The sequence below is a fragment of the Bombina bombina genome, chromosome 6 (assembly GCF_027579735.1).
Source record: "Bombina bombina isolate aBomBom1 chromosome 6, aBomBom1.pri, whole genome shotgun sequence".
NCBI classification, from domain to species: Eukaryota; Metazoa; Chordata; class Amphibia; order Anura; family Bombinatoridae; genus Bombina; species Bombina bombina.
This window is the reverse complement of record NC_069504.1, coordinates 768,968,548-768,988,085: the sequence shown is the minus strand read 5'-3', so window position 1 is coordinate 768,988,085 and position 19,538 is coordinate 768,968,548. Positions and strand designations below refer to the sequence as shown.

Below are 19,538 nucleotides of genomic sequence, written 5' to 3'. Positions count from 1 at the left end.
TTTCTTGTTTAGATGAGAAGCCATCAGATCTATTTCTGGAAGTTCCTAGATTTGAACAATCTGAAGAAATACCTCTGGGTGAAGAGACCATTCGCCCGGATGCAACGTTTGACGACTGAGATAATCCGCTTTCCAAATGTCCATACCTGGGATATGAACCGCAGAGATTAGACAGGAGCTGGATTCCGCCCAAACCAAAATTCGAGATACTTCTTTCATAGCCAGAGGACTGTGAGTCCCTCCTTGATGATTGATGTATGCCACAGTTGTGACATTGTCTATCTGAAAACAAATGAACAACTCTCTCTTCAGAAGAGGCCAAGACTGAAGAGCTCTGAAAATTGCACGGAGTTCCAAAATATTGATCGGAAATCTCACCTCCTGAGATTCCCAAACCCCTTGTGCCGTCAGATACCCCCACACAGCTCCCCAACCTGTAAGACTTGCATCTGTTGAGATTATAGTCCAGGTCGGAAGAACAAAGAAGCCCCCTGAACTAAACGATGGTGATCTGTCCACCATGTTAGAGAGTGTTGTAAAATCGGTTTAAAGATATTAATTGAGATATCTTTGAGTAATCCCTGCACCATTGGTTCAGCATACAGAGCTGAAGAGGTCGCATGTGAAAACAAGCAAAGGAGATCGCATCTGATGCGACAGTCCTAAGACCCAACATTTCCATGCATAAGGCTACCAAAGGGAATGATTGTGACTGAAGGTTTTGACAAGCTGATATCAATGTTAAACTTCTCTTGTCTGACAAGGACAGAGTCATAGACACTGAATTTATCTAGAAACCTAAAAAGGTTACCCTTGTCTGAGGAATCAATGAACTGATTGGTAAATTGATCCTCCAACCATGAACTTGAAGAAACAACACAAGTCGATTCGTATGAGATTCTTCGAAAATGAGAAGACTGAGCAAATACCAAGATATCGTCCAAATAAGGAAATACCAAAAACCCTATTCTCTGATTACAGAAAGAAGGGCACCGAGAACCTTTGAAAAAAATTCTTGGAACTGAGGCTAAGCCAAACGGTAGAGCCACAAAACTGGTAATGCTTGTCTAAAAAGAGAATCTCAGACACTAAAAGTGATCTGGATGAATCGGAATATGCAGATACACATCCTGTAAATCTATTGTAGACATATAATGCCCTTGCTAAACAAAAGGCAGGATAGTCCTACAGTAACCATCTTGAATGTTGGTATCCTAACATAATGATTCAATAATGATAGATCCGGAACTGGTCTGAAGGAATTGACCTTCTTTGGTACAATGAAGAGATAAAATAAGATCCCAGCCCCTGTTCCAGAACTGGAACTGGCATAAATACTCCAGCCAACTCTAGATCTGAAACACATTTCAGAAATGCTGAGCCTTTGCTGTGTTAACTGGGACACGGGAAAGAAAAGAATCTCTTAGCAGGAGGCCTTAACTTGAAGCCAATTCTGTACCTTTCTGAAACAATGTTTCTGAAACCAGAGATTAAGAACGGAATTGATCCAAATTTCTTTGAAGAAAACGTAATCTGCCCCATACCAGCTGAGCTGGAATAAGGGCCGCACCTTCATAGGTACTTAGGAGCTGGCTATAGGTTTCTATAAGGCTTGGATATATTCCAAACTGGAAATAGTTTCCAAACTGATACCGCTCCTGAGGATGAAGGATCAGGCTTTTGTTCCTTGTGAGGAAAGGAACGAAAATGATTATTTACCCTGGAAAGAAAGGGAAAGCAAAGTTGACTTAGAAGACATGTCAGCATTCCAAGTTTAATCCATAAAGCTATTCTAGCTAAAATAGCTAGAAACATATACCCGACATCAACTCTAATGATATCAAAAGATGGTATCACCAATAAAATTATTAGCATGTTATAGAATAAAAATAATGCTATAAAATTATGATCTGTTACTTGTTGCGCTAAAGCTTCTAACCAAAAAGTTGAAGCTGCAGCAACATCCGCTAAAAATATAGCAGGTCTAAGAAGATTACCTGAACATAAGTAAGCTTTTCTTAGAAAGGAATCAATTTTCCTATCTAAAGGATCCTTAAATGAAGTACTATCTGCCGTAGGAATAGTAGTACATTAGCAGGAGTAGAGACAGCCCCATAACCTTAGGGATTTTTGTCCCAAAAAAACTCTAATCTGTCAGATGGCACAGGATATAATTTGCTTAAACGTCTAGAAGGAGTAAATAAATTACCCAAATTATTCCATTCCCTGGAAATTACTTCAGAAATAGCATCAGGGAGATAAAACACTTCTGGAATAACTACAGGAGATTTAAAAACCTTATCTAAACGTTTACATTTAGTATCAAGAGGACCAGAATCCTCTATTTCTAATGCAAATAACACTTCTTTAAGTAAAGAACGAATAAATTCCATCTTGAACAAATACAAAGATTTATCAGCATCAACCTCTGAGACAGAAACCTCAGAACCAGAAGAACCATTATCAGAATGATGATGTTCATTTAAAAATTCATCTGAAAATAAGAGAAGTTTTAAAAGACTTTTATGTATACTAGAAGGAAAAATAACAGACATAGCCTTCTTAATGGATTTAAAAAATAAAATCTCTTATGTTATCAGGAACACTCTGAAAATTAGATGTTGACGGAACAGCAACAGGTAATGTAACAGTACTAAAGGAAATTTTATCTGCATTAATAAGTTTGACATGACATGCAATACAAATAACAGCTGGAGAAACAGATACCAAAAGTTTATAGCAGATACACTTAGCTTGGTAGCTCCAGCATTGTGCAGTGATTTTCCTGAAGTATCTTCTGACTCAGTTGCAACGTGGAACATCTTGCAATATGTAAAAGAAAAAAACAACATATAAAGCAAAATTGATCAAATTCCTTAAATGACAGTTTCAGGAATGGGGAAAAAATGCCAAAGAACAAGCTTCTAGCAACCAGAAGCAATAAAAAATGAGACTTAAATAATGTGGAGACAAAAGTGACGCCCATATTTTTTCGCGCCAAATAAGACGCCCACATTATTTGGCGCCTAAATGCTTTTTGGCGCCAAAAATTACGCCACATCCGGAACGCCGACATTTTTGGCGCAAAATAACGTCAAAGAATGACGCAACTTCTGGCGACACGTATGACGCCGGAAACGGAAATAGAATTTTTGCGCCAAAAAAGTCCGCGCCAAGAATGACTCAATAAAATGAAGCATTTTCAGCCCCCGCGAGCCTAACAGCCCACAGGGAAAAAGTCAAATTTTAAGGTAAAAAATGTTAAATTAAAATGCATTATCCCAAATATGAAACTGACTGTCTGAAAAATAAGGAAAGTTGAACATTCTGAGTCAAGGCAAATAAATGTTTGAATACATATATTTAGAACTTTATAAACAAAGTGCCCAACCATAGCTAGGAGTGTCACAGAAAATAAGACTTACTTACCCCAGGACACTCATCTACATATAGCAGATAGCCAAACCAGTACTGAAACGAGAATCAGCAGAGGTAATGGTATATATAAGAGTATATCGTCGATCTGAAAAGGGAGGTAAGAGATGAATCTCTACGACCGATAACAGAGAACCTATGAAATAGACCCCTTAGAAGGAGATCACTGCATTCAAATAGGCAATACTCTCCTCACATCCCTCTGACATTCACTGCACGCTGAGAGGAAAACCGGGCTCCAACTTGCTGCGGAGCGCATATCAACGTAGAATCTAGCACAAACTTACTTCACCACCTCCATCGGAGGCAAAGTTTGTAAAACTGAATTGTGGGTGTGGTGAGGGGTGTATTTATAGGCATTTTAAGGTTTGGGAAACTTTGCCCCTCCTGGTAGGAATGTATATCCCATACGTCACTAGCTCATGGACTCTTGCTAATTACATGAAAGAAATATATATATATATATAAAGCCAAATTGGTTGTCAGTTACAGCATTCATAAATATGGAGCTTTCAAAATGTCCACACTTTTTATTATAAGAACAAGAAGCTAGATATTTCTGTCATTTTTATATGTCCTATACTGGTCACAGATTGAGCTTGGGGGGGCTCCTATTCCATTAGCTGTTAATTAACTTTACAGATTTGAATTATGACCTTGTTGTTCTATTTTATGTTATTGGCTTTATATGTTTGCATTCAAGTGTATTTCTGTGCTAAGGACTACCCCTAGTAATCAAGTCAGTAGTCAATTCTTCTTTGTTCATATAAGAAATTACACGCTTCTATACTAATATCAATGGGAGCCTTACTGTTGAATGTCATAGGATATTTTCCTTTAGAGTAAGTACTTCCATATCTATATTATAAAATGAGAAATACAAGGTTCATGCTTGGGAGCCAAAAGTGGTCTCCTACTGTCCATAATTGCCTTTGGTAGCATAAATTTATAATACTGCGAGGTCCAAAAGTGGCCTCATATACCACTAAGTAGGCATATAGGCTGTCTGGCAAACAATGTTTAATATCATTCCTAAATATTGTCATATAAACACGCTATGTCTATCTTATTTAGTTTATATTGGTGATATCTATGGAAACATATTCTCTGTACAGCCTTTAATGTCATGTATTGATTGTTTGCCTTGATTTGAACCTCAATAAAAAATATAAAAACCATATACCCCCCCCCCCTCCACTTCCTGCACCAAAAAGAAATCCATTTGGTAAAGCATTCAGTTGTTCCAATAATGTATTTGACCTTTTGTGTATCGGACAAATTGCAAAATCAGCAAAAATTCTGACTGCACATCACTATTATTTAACACAATTGCATTAACTTTACTAGCCTTTAAAAGGATGAAGGATCATGACATTTTCAACAATGCCGTAATAACATTTTCCAAGGTTTAACTAAAGAATTTCTGCAGGTAAGAATTCAATCTTATCAGATGAGTAAACTTTGCTTATGAACCAACTGCCATAGAACAAGTAATCGCTATTCGGCTCTTTATGCAGGCAGATTGATTCTGGTACAAGATTAACACGTTAAGATCTTTGCAGATCCAGATCTTAATGTGGTGATGTTGCACCAGAATCAATCTGGTTCCAAAAAAAGCCAATAGTGCTTACTTCCGCATTTGGATCCTAACAAAGGATCCGAATGCACAAGTCCTACATAGAACTATAACATAACATGGGCTATATAAGTACAGGTTAAAAATGCCCCAAAAATATTTAGTACCAAATTATGGTGTGATACATAATTTCTGAAGCCTTGATCAGCAAATATCTCCTATGACTGCCCTTAAAGGGACACTGAACCCAATTTTTTTTCTTCCATGATTCAGATAGAGCATGACATGTTAAGCAACTTTCTAATTTACTCCTATTATCAATTTTTATTTGTTCTCTTGCTATCTTTATTTTAAAAGAGGAATGTAAATCTTAGCAGCCAGACCATTTTAGGTTCAGCACCATGGATAACACTTGCTTATTGGAGGATTACCTTTACCCACCAATAAGCAAGCATAACCCAGGTTCTCAACCAAAAATGGTCCCGCTCCTATGCATCATACTCCTACTTTTTAAATAAAGATAGCAAGAGAACGAAGAAAAAATGATAATAGGAGTAAATTAGAAAGTTGCTTAAAATTGCATGCTCTATCTGAGCCAAGAAAGAAAAAATTTGGGCTCAGTGTCCCTTTAACTCCCATCTCCACAGATAATACAATTTTGAAACTGTACTTACTTACTTCACATTGATTAACCTTTTCACTATAATTACCTTTTTTTGATAAACTGCAATCCAGTCTGTAGTACTGAACCACTTGTGGCCCTTTATGTCTGTGACACCATTCTTCAGATTCCCAAATCTCTTAGTGAGGTCGACTTGCAGGAGGTTTCTGAGGAGATCTTTCAAATCAGAGCTGAAGTGAGAAGGAAAGCGAACCTAGGGAAGGAAAAAAAAATAAAAAATTAAAAACCATACCCAACCGGCACTTCTTAATGAAGATGTGCTCTCCTTTAAGATGAAAGGATTAAAACCCAAATTGTAGAGCACCACCATTTCAGAGAGACTGAAGACCATTTCCCCTTCTAACCACAAACTATTCTTACTTAAAGGGACAGTCTAGACCCAATACTAATTCTTTATTACTTATTATAACATACCAGACAAGAATCTTGTAATAGGTTCCACATCTATAAGCTTGTAAGAAGTACATGAAACTTTTAAATAATTGTTGTTTGTTAGCAGCCAAAAATGGCCACCAAGCTCCGCCCACAGCTTTCTTGTCCAGTTAGAATTTATCAATTAATCAATTAGCTATTTCAAATTGCACATGCACAAATCCGCATGTGTGAGTAGGAAAACTTATACGAGTCAATTGTGATTAGAGAAACTTAAAGGGACACTCTATTATCAATAATATCTTTTAAGGAGCAGCAATGCACTACTGGGAGCTATCTGAACACATAGGCAAGCCAAATATATCAGAATATATATATATATATATATATATATATATATATATATATATATATATATATATATATACATACATACACATATATATATATATATATATATATATATATATATATACACACACACATATATAACATAATTTATGTAAGAACTTACCTGATAAATTCATTTCTTTCATATTAGCAAGAGTCCATGAGCTAGTGACGTATGGGATATACATTCCTACCAGGAGGGGCAAAGTTTCCCAAACCTCAAAATGCCTATAAATACACCCCTCACCACACCCACAATTCAGTTTAACGAATAGCCAAGAAGTGGGGTGATAAGAAAAAAGTGCGAAAGCATATAAAATAAGGAATTGGAATAATTGTGCTTTATACAAAAAAATCATAACCACCACAAAAAAGGGCGGGCCTCATGGACTCTTGCTAATATGAAAGAAATGAATTTATCAGGTAAGTTCTTACATAAATTATGTTTTCTTTCATGTAATTAGCAAGAGTCCATGAGCTAGTGACGTATGGGATAATGATTACCCAAGATGTGGATCTTTCCACGCAAGAGTCACTAGAGAGGGAGGGATAAAATAAAGACAGCCAATTCCTGCTGAAAATAATCCACACCCAAAATAAAGTTTAATGAAAAACATAAGCAGAAGATTCAAACTGAAACCGCTGCCTGAAGTACTTTTCTACCAAAAACTGCTTCAGAAGAAGAAAATACATCAAAATGGTAGAATTTAGTAAAAGTATGCAAAGAGGACCAAGTTGCTGCTTTGCAAATCTGTCAATCGAAGCTTCATTCCTAAACGCCCAGGAAGTAGAAACTGACCTAGTAGAATGAGCTGTAATCCTTTGAGGCGGAGTTTTACCCGACTCAACATAGGCAAGATGAATTAAAGATTTCAACCAAGATGCCAAAGAAATGGCAGAAGCTTTCTGGCCTTTTCTAGAACCGGAAAAGATAACAAATAAACTAGAAGTCTTTCGGAAAGACTTAGTAGCTTCAACATAATATTTTAAAGCTCTAACAACATCCAAAGAATGCAACGATTTCTCCTTAGAATTCTTAGGATTAGGACATAATGAAGGAACCACAATTTCTCTACTAATGTTGTTGGAATTCACAACTTTAGGTAAAAATTCAAAAGAAGTTCGCAACACCGCCTTATCCTGATGAAAAATCAGAAAAGGAGACTCACAAGAAAGAGCAGATAATTCAGAGACTCTTCTGGCAGAAGAGATCGCCAAAAGGAACAAAACTTTCCAAGAAAGTAATTTAATGTCCAAAGAATGCATAGGTTCAAACGGAGGAGCTTGAAGAGCCCCCAGAACCAAATTCAAACTCCAAGGAGGAGAAATTGACTTAATGACAGGTTTTATACGAACCAAAGCTTGTACAAAACAATGAATATCAGGAAGATTAGCAATCTTTCTGTGAAAAAGAACAGAAAGAGCAGAGATTTGTCCTTTCAAAGAACTTGCGGATAAACCTTTATCTAAACCATCCTGAAGAAACTGTAAAATTCTCGGAATTCTAAAAGAATGCCAAGAAAAATGATGAGAAAGACACCAAGAAATATAAGTCTTCCAGACTCTATAATATATCTCTCTGGATACAGATTTACGAGCCTGTAACATAGTATTAATCACAGAGTCAGAGAAACCTCTTTGACCAAGAATCAAGCGTTCAATCTCCATACCTTTAAATTTAAGGATTTGAGATCCTGATGGAAAAAAGGACCTTGCGACAGAAGGTCTGGTCGTAGCGGAAGAGTCCACGGATGGCAAGAGGCCATCCGGACAAGATCCGCATACCAAAACCTGTGAGGCCATGCCGGAGCTACCAGCAGAACAAATGAGCATTCCTTCAGAATCTTGGAGGTTACTCTTGGAAGAAGAACTAGAGGCGGAAAGATATAGGCAGGATGATACTTCCAAGGAAGTGATAATGCATCCACTGCTTCCGCCTGAGGATCCCGGGATCTGGACAGATACCTGGGAAGTTTCTTGTTTAGATGAGACGCCATCAGATCTATCTCTGGAAGCTCCCACATTTGAACAATCTGAAGAAATACCTCTGGGTGAAGAGACCATTCGCCCGGATGCAACGTTTGGCGACTGAGATAATCCGCTTCCCAATTGTCTATACCTGGGATATGAACCGCAGAGATTAGACAGGAGCTGGATTCCGCCCAAACCAAAATTCGAGATACTTCTTTCATAGCCAGAGGACTGTGAGTCCCTCCTTGATGATTGATGTATGCCACAGTTGTGACATTGTCTGTCTGAAAACAAATGAACGATTCTCTCTTTAGAAGAGGCCAAGACTGAAGAGCTCTGAAAATTGCACGGAGTTCCAAAATACTGATCGGTAATCTCACCTCCTGAGATTCCCAAACTCCTTGTGCCGTCAGAGATCCCCACACAGCTCCCCAACCTGTGAGACTTGCATCTGTTGTGAAGCATTTTCAGCCCCCGCGAGCCTAACGGCCCACAGGGAAAAAAAAGAGTCAAAATTTTTTAAGGTAAGAAAAAATGATTGATTCAAATGCATTATCCCAAATATGAAACTGACTGTCAGAAAATAAGGAATGTTGAACATCCTGAGTCAAGGCAAATAAATGTTTGAATACATATATTTAGAACTTTATAAACAAAGTGCCCAACCATAGCTTAGAGTGTCACAGAAAATAAGATTTACTTACCCCAGGACACTCATCTACATGTTTGTAGAAAGCCAAACCAGTACTGAAACGAAAATCAGCAGAGGTAATGGTATATAAATAAGAGTATATCGTCGATCTGAAAAGGGAGGTAAGAGATGAATCTCTACGACCGATAACAGAGAACCTATGAAATAGACCCCTTAGAAGGAGATCACTGTATTCAAAATAGGCAATACTCTCCTCACATCCCTCTGACATTCACTGCACGCTGAGAGGAAAACCGGGCTCCAACTTGCTGCGGAGCGCATATCAACGTAGAATCTAGCACAAACTTACTTCACCACCTCCATAGGAGGCAAAGTTTGTAAAAACTGAATTGTGGGTGTGGTGAGGGGTGTATTTATAGGCATTTTGAGGTTTGGGAAACTTTGCCCCTCCTGGTAGGAATGTATATCCCATACGTCACTAGCTCATGGACTCTTGCTAATTACATGAAAGAAATATATATATATATATATATATATATATATATATATATATATATACACACACACACATATATATATATATATATATATATACACATATACATACATATATATATATATATATATATACACATACATACATATATATATATATATATATATACACACGCATATATATATATATATATATATATATACAGAAAACAAGGAAACTCCTCGGCACACCAGGGATACAATAGGTAAAAAGCCAGTCTTTATTCAGTAGATGATAAAAACATAATCCTCATACAGCAACTTGGTAAAAACAATTATATGAACTGGTACAGGGGGAACATCACCTATATATATATGTGGCCCTTGTTTTACAACGGTTCAATTTACACCGTTTCAGAATAACAACCTTTTTTTTCCAGTCACGTGACTGCTATTGAAAAGCATTAAGAAGCAGTGCATTTATTAAAATAGCCAGTAGGTGGAGCTGTCCGCTTGTGTTGCAGCAAAGCCAAGCAAGCAGAAATTAATCAGTTTAACCAGACCTGAGCTATCGAGCAGATTTCAAAGGAATAAGATCTTCCTGTCTATAAATCAGTCCAGATTGAAATGCATAGAAAGAACTGTTTGCAGAAAAATGCAAGTGAAGTCTGTGTTGTGTGATTATTTTATTAGGTTTATAATGCTGTTTAGCATTTAAAGTCTTCATTTCAAAGCTTTAAAACTAATGTATTAGGTGTTACTTATGACAATTTGGAGAGGGGCCTGGAACCTCTCCCCCTCACTTCCCATTGACTTACATTATAAATTGGGTTTCAATTTACAACGGTTTCGATTTACAACCATTCCTTCTGGAACCTAACCCCGGCGTAAACTGAGGGCTACCTGTATACATACATATACATGTGTGTATATATATATATATATATATATATATATATATATATATATATATATATATATATATATATATATATATATATATATATACACACATACACATACATACACATATATACATATATATACACATAAATACACATTACTGTGCAAAAGTTATAGGCAGATGTTAACAAATGCTGTAAAGTAATAATGCTTTTAAAAATATAAATATTAAAAGGGACAGTTTACTCAACAAAATCCTCCTTTAATTTGTTCACAATGATCCACTTTACCTGCTGGAGTGTATTAAATTGTTTACAAGTATTTCCATTAACCTTATATTAGCATTCAAATTAGTTTAATTAGCCTGAGGTATCCCCACCTATTCTAAAAGTTTTTGGTCTCGAGGTCAAGCGGTGTTAACACAGCCAGTAGAAGAAATTACACTCCCAGTGGGTTATAGAAGAGATAAGGTAATACAATGTTAATTTTCCATTGTTCTCTCCAAGTATTGGTGATTAGTTTATGGACAGATATAAGATAAAGAAGCAGGTATATTTACACAATGTGATAAAGTAACGAGATCCGATTACATCTACAAGCTCAGCCCATTTTATTAGGTTGTGGCTTCAAAAACACAAAAAAAAGTTTTGGGAAACACATTAAGGGAAAACATAATTTATGTAAGAACTTACCTGATAAATTCATTTCTTTCATATTAGCAAGAGTCCATGAGCTAGTGACGTATGGGATATACATTCCTACCAGGAGGGGCAAAGTTTCCCAAACCTCAAAATGCCTATAAATACACCCCTCACCACACCCACAATTCAGTTTAACGAATAGCCAAGAAGTGGGGTGATAAGACAAAAGTGCGAAAGCATAAAAAATAAGGAATTGGAATAATTGTGCTTTATACAAAAAATCATAACCACCACAAAAAAGGGTGGGCCTCATGGACTCTTGCTAATATGAAAGAAATGAATTTATCAGGTAAGTTCTTACATAAATTATGTTTTCTTTCATGTAATTAGCAAGAGTCCATGAGCTAGTGACGTATGGGATAATGACTACCCAAGATGTGGATCTTCCACGCAAGTGTCACTAGAGAGGGAGGGATAAAATAAAGACAGCCAATTCCGCTGAAAATAATCCACACCCAAAATAAAGTTTAAATCTTATAATGAAAAAAACTGAAATTATAAGCAGAAGAATCAAACTGAAACAGCTGCCTGAAGTACTTTTCTACCAAAAACTGCTTCAGAAGAAGAAAACACATCAAAATGGTAGAATTTAGTAAAAGTATGCAAAGAAGACCAAGTTGCTGCTTTGCAAATCTGATCAACCGAAGCTTCATTCCTAAATGCCCAGGAAGTAGAAACTGACCTAGTAGAATGAGCTGTAATCCTTTGAGGCGGAGTTTTACCCGACTCGACATAAGCATGATGAATTAAAGATTTCAACCAAGATGCCAAAGAAATGGCAGAGGCCATCTGACCTTTCCTAGAACCGGAAAAGATAACAAATAGACTAGAAGTCTTTCGGAAATTCTTAGTAGCCTCAACATAATATTTCAAAGCTCTAACTACATCCAAAGAATGCAATGATCTCTCCTTAGAATTCTTAGGATTAGGACATAATGAAGGAACCACAATTTCTCTGCTAATGTTGTTAGAATTCACAACCTTAGGTAAAAATGTAAAAGAAGTTCGCAACACCGCCTTATCCTGATGAAAAATCAGAAAAGGAGACTCACAAGAAAGAGCAGATAATTCAGAAACTCTTCTAGCAGAAGAGATGGCCAAAAGAAACAAAACTTTCCAAGAAAGTAATTTAATGTCCAATGAATGCATAGGTTCAAACGGAGGAGCTTGAAGAGCCCCCAGAACCAAATTCAAACTCCAAGGAGGAGAAATTGACTTAATAACAGGTTTTATACGAACCAAAGCTTGTACAAAACAATGAATATCAGAAAAATTAGCAATCTTTCTGTGAAAAAGAACAGAAAGAGCAGAGATTTGTCCTTTCAAGGAACTTGAAGACAAACCTTTATCCAAACCATCCTGAAGAAACTGTAAAATTCTCGGAATTCTAAAAGAATGCCAGGAAAATGATGAGAAAGACACCAAGAAATATAAGTCTTCCAGACTCGATAATATATCTTCCTAGATACAGATTTACGAGCCTGTAACAGTATTAATCACAGAGTCAGAGAAACCTCTTTGACTAAGAATCAAGCGTTCAATCTCCATACCTTTAAATTTAAGGATTTGAGATCCTGATGGTAAAAAGGACCTTGCGACAAAAGGTCTGGTCTTAACGGAAGAGTCCATGATTGGCAAGAAGCCATCCGGACAAGATCCGCATACCAAAACCTGTGAGGCCATGCTGGAGCCACCAGCAGAACAAACGAGCATTCCTTCAGAATCTTGGAGATTACTCTTGGAAGAAGAACTAGAGGCGGAAAGATATAGGCAGGATGATACTTCCAAGGAAGTGACAATGCATCCACTGCTTCCGCCTGAGGATCCCTGGATCTGGACAGATACCTGGGAAGTTTCTTGTTTAGATGAGAAGCCATCAGATCTATTTCTGGAAGTCCCCACATTTGAACAATCTGAAGAAATACATCTGGGTGAAGAGACCATTCGCCCGGATGTAACGTTTGGCGACTGAGATAATCCGCTTCCCAATTGTCTTTACCAGGGATATGAACCGCAGAAATTAGACAGGAGCTGGATTCCGCCCATACCTGTATTCGACATACTTCTTTCATAGCCAGAGGACTGTGAGTCCCTCCTTGATGATTGATATATGCCACAGTTGTGACATTGTCTGTCTGAAAACAAATGAACGATTCTCTCTTTAGGAGAGGCCATGACTGAAGAGCTCTGAAAATTGCACGGTAATCTCACCTCCTGAGATTCCCAAACCCCTTGTGCTGTCAGAGACCCCCAAACAGCTCCCCAACCTGTCAGACTTGCATCTGTTGAAATTACAGTCCAGGTCGGAAGAACAAATGAAGCCCAATGATATAAACGATGGTGATCTGTCCACCACGTCAGAGAGTGTCGTACAATCGGTTTTAAAGATATTAATTGAGATATCTTTGTGTAATCCCTGCACCACTGGTTCAGCATACAGAGCTGAAGAGGTCGCATGTGAAAACGAGCAAAGGGGATCGCGTCTGATGCAGCAGTCATAAGACCTAGAATTTCCATGCATAAGGCTACCGAAGGGAATGATTGAGACTGAAGGTTTCGACAAGCTGAGATCAATTTTAGACGTCTCTTGTCTGTCAAAGACAGAGTCATGGACACTGAATCTATCTGGAAACCTAAAAAGGTTACCCTTGTCTGAGGAATCAATGAACTTTTCGGTAAATTGATCCTCCAACCATGATCTCGAAGAAACAACACAAGTCGATTCGTATGAGATTCTTCTAAATGTGAAGACTGAGCAAGTACCAAGATATCGTCCAAATAAGGAAATACCACAATACCCTGTTCTCTGATTACAGACAGAAGGGCACCGAGAACCTTTGTAAAAATTCTTGGAGCTGTTGCTAGGCCAAACGGCAGAGCCACAAACTGGTAATGCTTGTCTAGGAAAGAGAATCTCAGAAACTGATAGTGATCTGGATGAATCGGAATATGCAGATATGCATCCTGTAAATCTATTGTGGACATATAATGCCCTTGCTGAACAAAAGGCAGGATAGTCCTTACAGTTACCATTTTGAATGTTGGTATCCTTACATAACAATTCAATATTTTTAGATCCAGAACTGGTCTGAAGGAATTCTCCTTCTTTGGTACAATGAAGAGATTTGAATAAAACCCCAGCCCCTGTTCCAGAACTGGAACTGGCATAATTACTCCAGCCAACTCTAGATCTGAAACACATTTCAGAAATGCTTGAGCCTTCGCTGGATTTACTGGGACACGGGAAAGAAAAAATCTCTTTGCAGGAGGCCTTATCTTGAAGCCAATTCTGTACCCTTCTGAAACAATGTTCTGAATCCAAAGATTGTGAATTGATCCAAATCTCTTTGAAAAATCGTAATCTGCCCCCTACCAGCTGGACTGGAATGAGGGCCGAACCTTCATGTGGACTTGGGAGCTGGCTTTGGTTTTCTAAAAGGCTTGGATTTATTCCAGACTGGAGATGGTTTCCAAACTGATACCGCTCCTGTGGGTGAAGGATCAGGCTTTTGTTCCTTGTTGTGACGAAAGGAACGAAAACGATTATTAGACCTAAATTTACGTCTAGATTTTTTATCCTGTGGTAAAAAAGTTCCTTTCCCTCCAGTAACAGTTGAGATAATAGAATCCAACTGAGAACCAAATAATTTATTACCCTGGAAAGAAAGGGAAAGCAAAGTTGACTTAGAAGACATATCAGCATTCCAAGTTTTAAGCCATAAAGCTCTTCTAGCTAAAATAGCTAGAGACATATACCTGACATCAACTCTAATGATATCAAAGATGGCATCACAAATAAAGTTATTAGCATGTTGAAGAAGATTAACAATGCTATGAGAATTATGATCGGTTACTTGTTGCGCTAAAGCTTCTAACCAAAAAGTTGAAGCTGCAGCAACATCCGCTAAAGATATAGCAGGTCTAAGAAGATTACCTGAACATAAGTAAGCTTTTCTTAGAAAGGATTCAATTTTCCTATCTAAAGGATCCTTAAAGGAAGTACTATCTGCCGTAGGAATAGTAGTACGCTTAGCAAGAGTAGAGACAGCCCCATCAACCTTAGGGATTTTGTCCCAAAACTCTAATCTGTCAGATGGCACAGGATATAATTGCTTAAAACGTTTAGAAGGAGTAAATGAATTACCCAAATTATTCCATTCCCTGGAGATTACTTCAGAAATAGCATCAGGAAAAACTTCTGGAATAACTACAGGAGATTTAAAAACCTTATTTAAACGTTTAGATTTAGTATCAAGAGGACCAGAATCCTCTATTTCTAATGCAATTAAGACTTCTTTAAGTAAAGAACGAATAAATTCCATTTTGAATAAATATGAAGATTTATCAGCATCAATCTCTGAAACAGAATCCTCTGAACCAGAGGAATCTTTATCAGAATCAGAATAATGATGTTCATTTAAAAATTCATCTGAAAAATGAGAAGTTTTAAAAGACCTTTTACGTTTACTAGAAGGAGGAATAACAGACATAGCCTTCTTAATGGATTTAGAAACAAAATCTCTTATGTTAACAGGAACACTCTGAACATTAGATGTTGATGGAACAGCAACAGGTAATGTAACATTACTAAAGGAAATATTATCATGACATTCATTACAAACAACAGCTGGAGGAACAGATACCACAAGTTTACAGCAGATACACTTAACTTTGGTAGATCCAGCACCAGGCAGCGACTTTCCAGAAGTATCTTCTGACTCAGGGTAAATCTGGGACATCTTGCAATATGTAATAGAAAAAACAACATATAAAGCAAAATTGATCAAATTCCTTAAATGACAGTTTCAGGAATGGGAAAAAATGCCAGTGAACAAGCTTCTAGCAACCAGAAGCAATAAATAATGAGACTTAAATAATGTGGAGACAAAAATGACGCCCATATTTTTTAGCGCCAAAAAAGACGCCCACATTATTTGGCGCCTAAATGCTTTTGGCGCCAAAAATGACGCCACATCCGGAACGCCGACACTTTTGGCGCAAAAAAACGTCAAAAAATGACGCAACTTCCGGCGACACGTATGACGCCGGAAACAGAAAATAATTTTTTGCGCCAAAAAAGTCTGCGCCAAGAATGACGCAATAAAATGAAGCATTTTCAGCCCCCGCGAGCCTAACAGCCCACAGGGAAAAAAACAATTTATGCTTACCTGATAAATTTATTTCTCTTGTGGTGTATTCAGTCCACGGGTCATCCATTACTTATGGGATATATTCCCTTCCCAACAGGAAGTTGCAAGAGGATCACCCAAGCAGAGCTGCTATATAGCTCCTCCCCTCACGTCATATCCAGTCATTTGACCGAAACAAGACGAGAAAGGAGAAACCATAGGGTGCAGTGGTGACTGGAGTATTAATTAAAATTTAGATCTGCCTTTAAAGAGACAGGGCGGGCCGTGGACTGAATACACTACAAGAGAAATAAATTTATCAGGTAAGCATAAATTATGTTTTCTCTTGTTAAGTGTATTCAGTCCACGGGTCATCCATTACTTATGGGATACCAATACCAAAGCTAAGTACACGGATGATGGGAGGGACAAGGCAGGAACTTAAACGGAAGGAACCACTGCCTGTAGAACCTTTCTCCCAAAAACAGCCTCCGAAGAAGCAAAAGTGTCAAATTTGTAAAATTTTGAAAAAGTGTGAAGCGAAGACCAAGTCGCAGCCTTGCAAATCTGTTCAACAGAGGCCTCATTCTTAAAGGCCCAGGTGGAAGCCACAGCTCTAGTGGAATGAGCTGTAATTCTTTCAGGGGGCTGCTGTTCAGCAGTCTCATAGGCTAAGCGTATTATGCTACGAAGCCAAAAAGAGAGAGAGGTTGCCGAAGCTTTTTGACCTCTCCTCTGCCCAGAGTAAACGACAAACAGTGAAGAAGTTTGACAAAAAGCTTTAGTTGCCTGTAAATAGAATTTCAGGGCACGGACTACGTCCAGATTATGCAAAAGTCGTTCCTTCATTGAAGAAGGATTAGGACATAATGACGGAACAACAATCTCCTGATTGATATTCCTGTCAGAGACTACCTTAGGTAAAAACCCAGGTTTAGTACGCAGAACTACCTTGTCTGAATGGAAAATTAGATAAGGAGAATCACAATGTAAGGCGGATAACTCCGAAACTCTTCGAGCCGAGGAAATAGCCATCAAAAACAGAACTTTCCAAGATAAAAGTTTAATATCAACGGAATGAAGGGGTTCAAACGGAACTCCTTGAAGAACTTTAAGAACCAAGTTTAAGCTCCACGGTGGAGCAACAGTTTTAAACACAGGCTTAATCCTAGTTAAGGCTTGACAAAAGGCCTGGACGTCTGGAACTTCTGCTAGACGCTTGTGCAAAAGAATAGACAGAGCAGAAATCTGTCCCTTTAAAGAACTAGCTGATAAGCCTTTTTCCAAACCCTCTTGGAGAAAGGACAATATCCTTGGAATCCTAACCTTACTCCATGAGTAACTCTTGGATTCGCACCAATATAGGTATTTACGCCATATCTTATGGTAGATTTTCCTGGTAACAGGCTTTCGTGCCTGTATCAAGGTATCAATAACTGACTCAGAGAAACCACGCTTTGATAGAATCAAACGTTCAATCTCCACGCAGTCAGTCTCAGAGAAATTAGATTTGGATGATTGAAGGGACCTTGTATTAGAAGGTCTTGCCTCAAAGGTAGAGTCCATGGTGGACAGGACGACATGTCCACTAGGTCTGCATACCAGGTCCTGCGTGGCCGCGCAGGCGCTATCAGAATCACCGATGCTCTCTCCTGTTTGATCTTGGCAATCAGTCGAGGGAGCAGAGGAAACGGTGGAAACACATAAGCCATGTTGAAGAACCAAGGAGCTGCTAGAGCATCTATCAGCGTCGCTCCCGGGTCCCTGGACCTGGATCCGTAACGAGGAAGTTTGGCGTTCTGGCGAGACGCCATGAGATCCAGTTCTGGTTTGCCCCAACGATGGACCAGTTGAGCAAATACCTCCGGATGGAGTTCCCACTCCCCCGGATGAAAAGTCTGACGACTTAGAAAGTCCGCCTCCCAGTTCTCCACGCCTGGGATGTGGATCGCTGACAAGTGGCAAGAGTGAGACTCTGCCCAGCGAATTATCTTTGAGACTTCTAACATCGCTAGGGAACTCCTGGTTCCCCCTTGATGGTTGATGTAAGCCACAGTCGTGATGTTGTCCGACTGAAATCTGATGAACCTCAGTGTTGCTAACTGAGGCCAAGCTAGAAGAGCATTGAATATTGCTCTTAACTCCAGAATATTTATTGGGAGGAGTTTCTCCTCCTGAGTCCACGATCCTTGAGCCTTCAGGGAGTTCCAGACTGCGCCCCAGCCTAGAAGGCTGGCATCTGTTGTTACAATCGTCCAATCTGGCCTGCGAAAGGTCATACCTTTGGACAGATGGACCCGAGATAGCCACCAGAGAAGAGAATCCCTGGTCTCTTGATCCAGATTTAGTAGAGGGGACAAATCTGTGTAATCCCCATTCCACTGACTGAGCATGCATAATTGCAGCGGTCTGAGATGCAGGCGCGCCAATGGCACTATGTCCATCGCCGCTACCATTAAGCCGATTACTTCCATGCACTGAGCCACTGACGGGCGTGGAATGGAATGAAGAACCCGGCAAGCATTTAAGAGTTTTGACAACCTGGCCTCCATCAGGTAGATCTTCATTTCTACAGAATCTATCAGAGTCCCTAGGAAGGAGACTCTTGTGAGTGGTGATAGAGAACTCTTTTCCACGTTCACCTTCCACCCATGCGACCTTAGAAATGCCAGAACTATCTCTGTATGAGACTTGGCAATTTGCAAGCTTGACGCCTGTATCAGGATGTCGTCTAGATACGGAGCCACCGCTATGCCGCGCGGTCTTAAAACCGCCAGAAGAGAGCCCATCACCTTTGTAAAGATTCTTCAATCCGAAGGGAAGAGCTACAAACTGGTAATGCCTGTCTAGAAAGGCAAATCTTAGGAACCGATGATGATCTTTGTGAATCGGTATGTAAAGGTAGGAATCCTTTAAGTCCACTGTGGTCATGTACTGACCCTCTTGGATCATGGGTAGGATGGTCCGAATAGTTTCCATCTTGAATGATGGAACTCTTAGGAATTTCTTTAAGATCTTTAGGTCCAAAATTGGTCTGAAGGTACCCTCTTTCTTGGGAACCACGAACAGATTTGAATAAAACCCCTGTCCTTATTCCGTCCGCGGAACTGGGTGGATCACTCCCATTACTAGGAGGTCTTGTACGCAACGTAGGAATGTCTTTCTTTATCTGGTTTTCTGATAACCTTGAAAGATGAAATCTCCCTTGAGGAAGAGAAGCCTTGAAGTCCAGAAGATATCCCTGAGATATGAT

General features: G+C 38.7%; 1 protein-coding gene across 3 annotated transcripts in view; it reads right to left on the bottom strand.

Moving 5' to 3' along the window:
• PRKACA (protein kinase cAMP-activated catalytic subunit alpha) overlaps positions 1 to 19,538 on the bottom strand; it is a 218,956-nt gene that overhangs the window by 20,276 nt on the left and 179,142 nt on the right. For all 3 annotated transcript variants that reach the window (XM_053718058.1, XM_053718056.1, XM_053718057.1), the window contains one exon: positions 5,722 to 5,886. In XM_053718058.1, coding sequence (XP_053574033.1) covers positions 5,722 to 5,886 — 165 coding nt within the window. The remainder of the gene's footprint in view (positions 1 to 5,721; positions 5,887 to 19,538) is intronic.